At 37.9% G+C, this 12,702-nt stretch overlaps 1 protein-coding gene across 2 annotated transcripts in view; it reads left to right on the top strand.

Annotated features, from left to right (window-relative positions):
* The window catches only part of CNMD (chondromodulin), a 32,591-nt gene extending 20,864 nt beyond the window's left edge, over positions 1 to 11,727 (top strand). The window contains exons 5-7 of one of the 2 annotated variants that reach the window (XM_075198036.1): positions 3,822 to 3,975; positions 5,608 to 5,802; positions 11,008 to 11,727. In XM_075198036.1, the coding sequence (XP_075054137.1) occupies positions 3,822 to 3,975; positions 5,608 to 5,802; positions 11,008 to 11,216 (558 nt within the window). In that variant the 3' untranslated portion in view covers positions 11,217 to 11,727. Of the gene's footprint in view, positions 1 to 3,821; positions 3,976 to 5,607; positions 5,803 to 11,000 lie in introns of both variants that reach the window. The other variant, XM_075198035.1, reaches the window with a different exon arrangement.
* The last annotated feature ends 975 nt before the right edge of the window (positions 11,728 to 12,702 follow it).

The raw sequence follows: 12,702 nt of genomic DNA, 5'->3' as shown, positions 1-12,702 counted from the left end.
CAGCCTCCACTGTGTACAAATTATTTAACGCTAAACAAATCACTGCAAATCATTGCTTTAAAAAAACAGTGATGTCACCAGTTATGACTGAACTAAAGATTGGTTCAGCCCATAAAATGGGAGCCTCCACTGTATGTGTATCTGCTTTAAGTACACCATGTTTTCTTTACTGTCTCTTAAAACCTGTCATAATAAAGACAACAACATAAAATGATAAATATGAAATAACAGCCAAGTTGGAGCCACTTGCCTAAACATATTTCATTTCAAAATAAATTGCCAAAAATATTTAAAAATAAATAAAAGGTTCTACCCATCTAGTCTGCAGTGTCAGCTCACCCCTCCAAGGGATTTTATCTGTGTAGTAAATATTTTACAGTCGATATATATTGCAGAAAATCATCATCAGCTAATTTCAAATGGTGTCATAAACCAAAAGGGATATGAATTATGCACTGATCCACAAGCTGCACTGGGTAATAAGCTTATTCATCTGAAGACTGAATGCAAATCAATGTGTACAATAAAGCCCCCCTCCACAGAACATTAACTTGTACACGGGAAAGCAACATCAAACTAAAGTTGTAGAATCCTCCACTTGGATGTAATATGGTACCAAACATTGCTGTATTACCCAGTGTCATGTTTACAGGGAAGGGGAGTAATTACTATATTAATGCTACATTACTAATGAATACTAGCACATGCTACCCACAAGGATCTAATGCCCTGTCCTGTCCAATAATCATATAGAAATTGCTTTTGCATTTTAATGCTGCATATATTCCTGCAGTCACCTGAATAATGAGACCTAATATCCGAGCCCACTGTCATTGTATATTACTGTATAGAAAACACACAGCAATTTAATCTATCCATTATGTCCCTGGAGTAAGTGTAAGTTTCACATCATTTGACGATCAGCTAGAAATCTGTAATAATGTGGCCTTGGTAACAGAATTCTCTGTGCAGTGATGTACAGTCATGTTTATGATAATTGTTATTGGCTGTATAAATGCATCGTTTATAGAGATAATATAAAGACATGATGATAATGTGGTGGAAATGTGATACTAGGTAATGTTGTCAATCATATACTAATGTTCTTGTTTATAATGCAGTGGAGGATTTTTTTTTCTGTCTTTTGAAGGTCATATTTTCCGAATCTCAGCAGCTATTTATGCTAGTCTACTAGCAGTGTTACATTATTGTGTTATTTTGAATAGCAGTAAGTCATATGATTCTACATTATCTACAAGTGAATTCAGTGTACAGTGGCTCTATGTGTTACTGCCTCGGTGCCTCTCCGGTACAGCAAATTAAATGGTGGTGACTTTGCCTATATAGATTGGTCATTTTGCTGTTTACCAGTTTACAAGTACCAAGTAATTATCAGTGGTGTAAGTAGACTTTGTGCTGAGATTTTGATGTTTCTAAACAAACCTTATGGTCATACCGATTTCTACCATACACAGAACAGGGGCGGATCGAGAAAACTACTGTACCCGGGGCGATTTAGGGGGGGGGGCGATTTAGGCCCCGCCCCCTTCTAACAGTTTAGGCTGCCGACGGCTGCACAATATGTGCAGGTCCGTCCAGCCGTGACAGGCAGGGACAGTGTGCTGCCCGGCTGCTCTGATTGTGTTTTATCAGAGCAGCCGGGCAGCACACTGTCCCTGCCTGTCACGGCTGGACGGACCTGCACATACTGTGCAGCCGTCGGCAGCAAGTGTCTGCTAGGGGGGGCGATCGCCTGGATCAGCCACTGACACAGAACAGATCTGATAGATTACAAGATTAGTTTGTTAAGAAACAACCCTTGTCAGTTTTACCTTTTCAGGATTAACCATTGTTGCCATAATCACTTCATTTATTCCAACCCCTTGATTATACAGATCACCTAACAGTCTTTTATCTTTCGCTTAAATGTTCCAATTAGAATATAAGCACCTTTAATAAGAATATTATGATGTTGAATCTCTGTCACCACACACTAGAGCATAGTCTGAAGAGAGGGAAGGGGGGAGCTTTATACCCCTTATCTCAACTTTCACTAAATGTGTTATCTCATATTACATACTTCATTTGTCTCAATGTCTGAGGATGTTCTGCAGTTTTGTGTGCAACAATCAACCCAACACTGTCTTTACGGTCAAGGATTAGTTTACTTTTTGGCGGCTAATATTAACATTAATGTGTCTCTTGGGGATTTATTTCACCTTTTTTACCTATTTTAGTTTTTTACCCTTTTTCTCTTTTTCTTTATATGGGTTTATATTTGAACTTACTCTTCATTACCATCTATATTTTATTTTCCTCTTTTCTTTCTTCCAATCTTTTGGACATTGATGTACTTCACTGATTGGATGGGCTAGGAGTTAGGACCTAGGTGTATATTTATTCATTCCTGGTAATAGGGCTTTCCTGGGCCAGACAGTGGGAATATGCACATGCTGGACCCGGCTAGCCGTTTCATGCATGCATGGTGGAGCTGAAACCCAAGACTTCGACTTTCAGTTTCCCTTGGTGGACCAAAAAAGTAGAAAACAAAATTATTAAAAATATATAAAAAAGATATGTTTATAAACTCTTGAATAGTGAAAAAAATATTCAAATAAAGCATTTTTTCAGTATTTTTTTTCTGTTGTTGACATCCTGAGATTGAGTGTAGTCTTTATTTTTTTATCTAGTTTTAATTGCAGATGGGTGATTTTTGTACTAGATGCAATGTCATTTAATGTAGCCAGAGTAGAGCTTATCTCACATTTACCCTCAAAGAACTATTATTTAAGTCACATATCCAAGCCTTAGTGGATAGGGAAGGGATAAGGGCTAGGATACACTTTATAGGCATGCAATCTATGAGATTAATCTCATAACAGAGATCGTTTGTTTGTAACTCAGTTCCTCGCGTGCTCTGCTACACAAGTGAGTTTAATTTTAAAGTGATGATAATCTCCTTCAATCTGAAATGTAATTGCTTCTCATGAACATCAAGCCATCTTCTCCCCCAAAAAAAGTTTTAAAGGTAGTTCTGGGCAGAAAATGCTCATTAAAAAGAGAACAGAGGAAAGTTGTTGGGTTTTTTTTCTTTCCCTTTGGGAGATTATCTCATGAGATTAACCACATAAATAAACTGTTTTATTAAATGATTAATCCTATGGAATCTAATCACAGAGAGAGAATCGCATATGTAGCCTTAGACTACCCCAAAACGAAGCACTGGTACAATTATGAAGGTTATAGATTTTGCTGCTTTTAATATAAACACGTAAAACACAGCATTATAGTTGTGGGGAGATGGGGTTAATCTTTACAGCTAAATTTAAACTATGTAGTAAACTATATTAGAAGCAGTACAACAGAGATATCTGTATGTAACCACTGGTGCAGTATAATTGTATGTATAATATGTGGTCTACAGCATTTAAATATAAAATGTGGAACACACTCATGTTAACGTCAAACTGCAAGGATTTATACTCCTATATACTTTAGATGAAGGTTCATTGGCCTATATTCTACTAACTCGTATGTCATTTTAAAGTATGCTAGTTTTAATTTAGAGATAAAATACCAAGACCTAGTTTCAACAAATGGTGTTATGCTGTAGTTTAATTCCCATTTGCATAAGTGGGAGATAAGGAATAAAACCCTTTGCTGTCTTTGATGAATGTGGGCATTAAAGCCTTCATTAAACAAACTACTAATTTAAGCACACAAACACTGGCACCAAGCATTAATAAAAACAAACCCCAAAGTAATGTAAATATCACGGTATAGTATGTTTTATAGTATGCATGCATTTTATATCTTGCCAGGAAGATGAGGTCATGCCGGCTAAGTTTGATGAGAATTCTCTTATCTGGGTGGCTGCAGACCAGCCCGTAAAGGATAACCGCTTCCTGAGCTCAAAGATCCTGGAACTATGTGCGGATCTTCCCATCTTCTGGCTCCGACAAACATATCCCAAAGGTGCATTTTCTATATATAGACTGCGAAGAGTATAAACCGTTTTACAGGTATGAAAAGCATCTTAAAAGGTCGGAAATACATATATTCACAAACCTAATTAGAAATAGAAAATACCTTGGCAGGACTTAAAGAGAATGTAAATCCACCATTTTAGAATTAATATATATCAAAGGCTATGTATTACAGAGATTATTTATATACATGCAATCACTGAGAAATATGTCCACCATACTCTTCCCATCCTCTGCAGCAGGTAAGGTTAAGCAGGTTAAGTGCTTCTTGAAATAAGCAGGTAGAGTCTGAGTGACAGCTTAGCAGACTTGCTGTGCAGAAATACTCTGTGTTGATTGGTGGATTCATACTCGGGTGCAGGGCCAGTGATGTCAGAGAAACTCACACTCTGCTCCTTGACCTGTATCAGATCTCATTAGGGTGCAAAGAAGTGGGAGGAGCTTCTTCCGTGTGTAATAAAGTTGCTGGCTATACATTACTTTTTCAGTGACCCACAGTGAAAAGTCAGGTTGACACTGAACAATGTATGTCACCTCATTGGTTTATTTCTTAATGTTTACATTTTGGGGTTTAGTGGTCCATTAAAATATTTAGTAATTTTGGTAGTTAGTTGAATTATTTATGTTATATAGCCCTATAGTACATGCTTTTAATTAGCTTAATGTGATACATTACCATGCAGTGTATTGACCGGGATGTAAAAACAGTGTTCCAGTTTGTCAAAATACTGATCAACTGATAACTATAACAAGCACTGTATCTATTATGACCCTATTTTGCAAACACCCAGCAAACCAAGGATGTGACCATCGTCCCGGTAAACACAATGTAAAGTAATACATGAAGAACAAATGTGAGCTACCCCAAGACATCTGGTATGAATACAAAACATATATTCTACCTGGAATAACTTAAGATATTACTGTTCTGCTCCAAACTATAGCTAAAGGGCGTGCGGATTTCTGAGTCTCACTTTCTTGATAATCCTGGTGTGAAATGCATTAGCATTTACAATGTGATTATTACAGCTGAAAGACTACACCAGGAAACTTAAAGATGCATTTTAATTTCCCAAAAAACTTCCCATGTAACTCTCATCATAGTATTTCCAGGGAAGAACATTGCAACAAAGATGTACAGACTAACTCCAGAAATAAGACTAATGTCCCTATTCTATAAGCTACTCAACAAATCATCATTTAAAAAAATTAACCTTTAATATTTGTTTAAAAATATATGCGATGATTATGAGTGTTTGATTGTGAATTTCCATTACAATTGGTGCATATACACTGGCAGATCCAGTCATTCAATGCGACAGGATCAATGCTCTTTTTGATTACACGTCAGTTTGGGGCCATGATGGACAGATCTGAATGGACAGACACTATAGGGCCCAGTTTGTGAGTTTGGCCAATGACTACAACACTGTTAGATCATGGTCATGATCTAACCATATTCCACCTGTCCCATGTGACATCTGATGTGCTGATTGGGTCTTTGCTGTTTTGCAACAATTAGTGGCCAATATCTCACAGATGGTATTACAGATGTACGTATTTTGAATTCTTATGTATGTGTCTTTTGAGAAATTCAACTTTATGTCTTACATGTGTCTAGAAAGTCAAAGAGGTAAAAGGGATGTTGAAAGAAAAGTTAGACAAGCTCAAGACTTAAATCTGGACCAGTTTGAGGCTGCAGCAGAAGAGAGGAACACAAGGCGTCAAGGAAACAGACGAGCTCAACAAGTCAATGAAACACAACCATCTTCTGAGCAAGAGACACCCTTCAACCCAGAGAACCCATATCATGTAAGTTAACTCTTAGTGGACAGTTGCTTAAGGGTTTTATGTAGATTATAACTTCTCAACACTGTACAACCAACAGGACATTTGTTACATGCTCCCATGAGCCTTGACACAGGTTAAGGCTGGAGACTGCATGGCACTACCTGGACCTTTGGTTAAGAAACATCAAACAGGTTTGATGTGATAGTGTTATTTCATCACATTCAAAAGGATCATCCAGGCTAATGGTTATACATTTGAGTCCCAATAATAGAGATGTACCAAACCCATATTTACATATTAAAGTTAAGTAGGAGTAGACCTGAAAGCTCTGACTGGTTGAACCCTTATCTTGCTATAAACCCTAAGGCTTTAACCAACCCTGAACCAAATTATGGATAGAGTACATTCCTACTATAACTATACTGACTGTTCTCATGCATTAAAGTCATTCTGTCATCTTCCCATAAAACCACAATAGTACCCTTTAGAATGTGAAAAAATCTATTTCCCTATTTGTGTCTTTAATACAGAAAGGTTTCATAGCTAGCTTTTCTCTCAATGCGTATAGCTTATTAATACCAAGGTTCGTATTGAACCTACTTTTTTCCACTCATCTGTATAAAATGCCGGTGGCTAATGAGCAGAAACTTGTCAAAAATTAAATAACATAATAGTTCACTAAATGTGTTTCTCTATCATGCATGCATAAAATTATCTTTCTCACCTTTTTACATCAATAACATAACTAAAAACTAACATCATATACATAATAGCCACGTAAGCCAGTGAAGAAGACTCCTGTTGTATCGCAGAATACACAAATGAAACGATCATATACATCTATAATGGAATGGATGGCGCCCAAAGGTGATGTTTTTTCTGGATAGCTTAATGTACACAAATGGATGCACCAGAGGTAAATGATAAAAAGCTCTTATGCTGAATGTCCATGTTTCAGAATGACATCCAGCTCTTCTGTGTTTTCTTTGAACCTGTGTTCCTTTGCAAGAAACCCAGATGTAACTTTACAGGGAAAACACTTTATAAAACTTTGATGAATCTTTATACACTCCCATTAGTCTATTTAATCATCTTCCATAGACATCTGTTCATGATATAGAGGTAATTGTCAGTTATTATGGAATTAGGACATATTAGTGGCTGTCCTATAGAGGGCCCTTTTTTAGATTGTTAGGTGTACATATGAGAGAAGGGTTCTTTACCAGATGGGCTTAAACCGTTTCAGTCCAGCACCAAGTTTAATTAGCTTTTTGCAAAAGTACTATACTCATTCGCCATGGCAGCATAGATTGTCAATAATCATCCAATCAATTTAAAAAAAAAAACAAATGTGGATCCAGTAAGCTGGATGAATGTACGTTGCTTTGTAAGTTTCTTCATTTAATTATGTTCAGTTTTGCATTAATAATGACATTCTTTTTAAGTACCACTGATATTCTACAAGTAAAGTTTTATTAATGTACAGACTGCTAGAAATGTGGGTTCTTGTACAAAATGACATCATGGCCATGTGGCTCCCCCCTCTCACCCCTAATGGTATGAGCCAGTATTCAAACATATATATATCATAGCTTGATTTCTAAGGCACACATTTGCGGTCCATACAGACTTCTTTTGCTTCATGTCCTGGCCAGGTCTGGATGCTAACTTGTAATATTATTGAGCCAGCACTTGCAATAAATGTCAGTGTATTCTTCCCTTCCCAGTGATTTTGTTTTCACCATGCTGCAAATGTCATCAGAAGAGAACCGTCTTAAAATGCAATGTAGTAACACAACACAGGGTTGTATTTCAGTGAACTAAAATGTGGAAATATGCCCATCAATGCCATTTAGTATATAAGATCACAGATTACATTCACTGAATCTCTTGCTAGTTTTTGTACCAGATAATACAGCTATAAACTTCCCTTCTGCAAACAGCACTTTACATGAAGCCCACGTAGCAAGCAATTTCCATAACAGTTCTTTTCCAAAGATTGCTATGCATTTATGCTTTTCAAGGTGTACAATGTTCTCAAAAACAGTCATTTAAATTGTGAATTTTCTGATGCGTACACACTACTTTTCCTTTTCTTCGCTCAAAAAATATTTTAGTAATCTAATGTACATTAAAGGGAATTTAAAGAGAATGATTTTTTTGCTCAAGAATATAAAAAAATCAATTCAGTACCAGCTAGAGAAATAGAAACTAGATATGCATTGTGGGAAATCAATATGGTGTTTGCATGGCTTCCTAATCAATGTCATTTGAGTGATTTAACATGTGGGTATTTAAAGCAAGCTCAGATATCTATATTCCATCAGTATTCATCCCCTGCAGGAGATCTTGTCAGGCCTTTCAATAAAGTATTGTTCTTCCAACATCATCCTTACAGTCCAGTCTTAGGACTATGGAATAAAAGGATACTGACACTGCACTATCAGTTCTAGCAGACTCCATACACGGAAAACTTATTTTTACAAAACATAGTGTAGAGTTTAAAAGCTCCACACAAACTTGGTACCATATAGTGTGTCCATTTTCTCTTAACCGCTTTTAACTTTCATTAAACATTAACTGTTTTCCAAATATGAGTGTATATAAATATTTAGTTTTGTCCCCCCAAGAAGTGCTCAACTCATATATAGATGGGATTATACTCTCTAATGTGGAACGTATGAGAGGTGTTTTTGGGGCAAATGGGGTTGTGTTGGGTGAGTGGGGTTTTTTAGTGGAATGTGGAGAAATCTGAAGGATGGTTTGGAATGCACATGGGATCTATTCTAAAGACACGTGCCTTCTTTCTTTGATTGACTGGATTGGTTTTAACCTCTTAATAAGATTAAGAGTAATGTACAGCCCCCTTAAACTTCAAGGGCCACATGTGTGGCTCTCTAATCTTTATCAGGTAGCCCATAACTGATTTAAAACAAGTTAGATGAAATGTTTGGTTGCTATCGGACACAGAGAGCATTTATACTACATGCACCATGTTGTAGAATATGCCTTTTGATATATTCAACAGTATGTATTTTTCACTTAAAGCAAAAACAAATTACCTTACTAGGTAAGTCCTCTATAGCTTACCTATTTTAAACAAGTGTGTTTGACACCACAATTTTCCTGCATCAATTTGACAGGAACCGCACATTTGCCTTCATTTTCCTACTTGCATAATGATACTGCCCTGGTCGTATGCTGCACTTTCCTCACTTACACAATCACGAGTGACAGCTCACTGCCTCCTACAAGATTAGCACTCTCGCTAAAATTCTCTGTGCTTCTGTGAACAGTTGATGATCTGATTGGCTGTTCTTTCACTTACATCATCACAGACCAGCAAAAATTGATGAACAAATAATGAGAAAAATGTTTGATCATCTCTATGAGCTCTCCTGCAATTTTGCCAACAGGTTACTGAATCCTTTTTGAGATTCCTGGATGTGGCTACATAGAAAATAAAATGTGTGTCTAGACAGAGCTTAAATATTTCTAGAGCTGATAAAAGATAAATTCAATTTTCAGGACATATAAGCAAAAAGAATTGACAAAAACCAGCAGAGTGTGTTTTTGTGACTACAAAGAATTTTAAATAGTAGTTTATTAAAAAGTAATGAATGCCCTGTGTATTTGACAATATTATGTGAAGCCTGTTGCATACAGTATGTGATAACTTACATCATCAGTATAGTCCTTTGGTCTTTCTGCTGCTGTTTCCTGATGTTTTCTCAGGTGCTACCTCTGTCAGTGTGATGTTTGTACACCGCTGTGTAATGCTTTGCATTTTATTGTCAAGTTGAGCATGTAGTTAGATGATTTCACCAAAGTGCCTCATGTGATTCCCATCATCTCCTACAGACTCCCTCATCAAAATAAGCTTTTATGTTCATGAAACGATTTTAATTTGCATATGCAGTATAATCATTATCATTAAAATACCCTGTTAACATATTTAAGGGCAGATTCAATTCCCAGAAAATCAGCGCAAGGTGCCTCCGGAACGGCCACAAGACAGCTCACGTGGATTTTTTTTTTTCACTTTTGCTTGCTCCCCATAGAGGTGCAAGCAAAAGTGGACGTTAATTTTTAATGTAATATCGGTAAAAATGCGCGGCCAATAGAATCTGCCGCTAAGAGTATATGATGCAGACTTCTCCATAATACTTGCTATAAATCTATCATGTGTTACATTATGGCACAAATGCCAGATAATTTACATAAAATGCAGTGTTGAAGAAGTGAATACAAAATGTTCCATAAGTTGTATTATTTCAATGCAGTTCGCAGCAACAGTGCCTCTTAAAATAGGCTTGGTTACCTATCAAAAATAGATTTTAATCTGCAGACTCAGAGAACAGGAAACTTAATCTTCACAACATTTCCTGAGACGCTCTGCAAATGAACATGCCCCCATATGGTATTAAGCAATGCCCCCACACTGATCAGGCTTTCCTGTAAAGTGAATTTGCCCTTCTCTACCATGGTGTATGGGGACTGTTGTGGTGGACTTACTCTCCATTACTCCTGTTCGTGGGTAGCCAGGGGGTGGCCACTCTCTAACATAGGCAGGCAACCTGCTGTGGCTCACTATAAGTCTCAGTGAACCGTTGGACACTGCATTTACAACTGTACTTTAATTCCACTCTGCATTTAGATGTATTAATGACTGTCAGCCCTCTTTGTGGCTTTCTCCATACCATACAGACCTCTTACTACATTTGATTTATTAGCATTCTGGTGTTGATCTATTCATTGACATGGGGAATCATAACCTTAGGCCCATGGCCCCAGTGCTGAGAGCAGCACTGTGGCAAAGTGGTTAGTATTGCTGCCTACGATATCCTGTATTTCTATAGCACCATATTACATAGCACCTTACAGAATATTCATCATTCACATCAAGCCCTCCCCCAGTGGATCTCTAAAATCTGGTACCATAAAAACATATTAAGGTCAGTTTCGTCGGAAGCCAATTAACCTTCCTGTGGGAGGAAACAAAAGCACCCAGAAGTAACCCATAGAAACACGGAGGGAACATCCAAACTCAACCCAGATAGTGCCCTGGCACTGTGAGGTAGCAATGCTAACCAACATAGGCTGTAAATGGGTCAAATATTTTTGAAAAATATAAATGCCCACTTCTCAAAATGTCCTCTCACTTAAATACTGATACATGTGTGTATGCCTTGGATAACAGTGTTGTGTTTCTTTTCCTGCCAGCTGGAAGGAGAAGGTGGCATGACATTTGACCCCATGCTGGACCACCAAGGCATATGCTGCATTGAATGCAGAAGAAGCTACACCCACTGCCAGAGAATCTGTGAGCCTTTCGGTGGCTACTACCCATTTCCATACAACTATCAGGGGTGTCGCTTAGCATGCAGAATTGTCATGCCCTGCAGCTGGTGGGTGGCACGCATCCTAGGAGTTGTGTAACATAGATGCCCGGGAAATGAACAGACTTGGAGGGACACCAGAGATTTTAAAAAGAAAATGCCTGAAAAGAAAAAAAAAGTAAAAAGAAGCAATGTCTAATATTGTGATCGACACGTAACCTGTTGTAAATAAAGACCTAAATTAATAACAGATGCCCACATTCATTGAGTGGAATGTGTAGGTTTCATAGCTACTATAGCTGTACTAAATGTGCAATAATAGTCTTCATGGACAGATTGCAACATTTTTTCTAGGTTCGCGTTCTAATGTAGAAAACCGTTGTGCCTTCAGACATATTTGCTGACATAATTTAGAGAAACATTCATTTTTAAAGGTTAACTTGACTCGATGCAGTGTTTCACATTTCTGTAGCTTGATGTAAATAAATCTCTCGTGAAGTTGCACCCTGTTGTTATTGGAACAGATACATTTTAAACAGCAGAAACATGTCACAGAAGCTCTCTACTTGCTGCTCTTTCAAAAGGAGTGATTTCTGGATAATGACATTAGAATAAAATATTTGGAAAACTATTTATATTTTTAACAGTGTAATATATCATATCATTTACAACTTTAGCATATTTTATACCTATCTGCAATAAATGGAATAATGCCAGTTACACTATGGAATTGTCATATGTAAACAAGTCAATGTATGTCGCTTTTCCAGGAAAACAGCATTTTAGGCATTAAAAAAAACCAAGTAACATTGTCAGACATTGATAACTTGCGCACAGGAAAAAGTGCTATGAACCAAAGCAACCACATTCTGACCTTTTTGTAGTGGGTTAGAAAGTAAAAGGCAACGTACAATTAGGTGCTATGAGCGCACTTTCCCTGTGTAAGCTTTCTGCAATGTCCCTGGATATGGATATAAAACACACAATAGGGCTCATATACTAACATTGCACTTTGGTTGCTGTATGTCAGCACAGGCTTTGCAGCCATCAGCAATTATTTGTCTGTCAAGTGCAAGCGAGGCTTGTTGTGCTACATGCAATATTAGTACATGAACTGTAATCAGGGCCGGACTGGCCATCTGGCACTCCTGGCAAATGCCAGATGGGCCGGTCCGCATGTCCGCCGAGCAGCAGCACTCTGCGCGCTGCTCGGCGGACGGAGAATCAGTGACTGCCGACTATGTCAGTAATCACATGGGACTGCACCACGTGACAGGTGCCGTCCCATGTGATTACTCGCCTAGGCGGCAGTCATTGATTCTCCATTCGCTGACCAGCGCGCAGAGTGCTGCTGCTGCTGGATGTAAAAAGGTAAGTGTGTCTGTGTAAGTAATAGTGCGGCAAACAGTGGCGCTAACAAACAAACAGTGGCGCTAACAAACAAACAGTGGGGCAAACAAACAAACAGTGGAGGAAAAACAGTGGGGGCAAACAAACAAACAGTGGAGGAAAAACAGTGGGGCTAACAAACAAACAGTGGGGCTAACAACCAGACAGTGGAGGAAAACAGTGGGGTTAACAAACAG

This window comes from Mixophyes fleayi, chromosome 2 (assembly GCF_038048845.1).
Source record: "Mixophyes fleayi isolate aMixFle1 chromosome 2, aMixFle1.hap1, whole genome shotgun sequence".
NCBI lineage: Eukaryota > Metazoa > Chordata > Amphibia > Anura > Limnodynastidae > Mixophyes > Mixophyes fleayi.
Note: the sequence above shows the minus strand (reverse complement) of the source record. Positions and strands in the feature narration are given on the sequence as shown.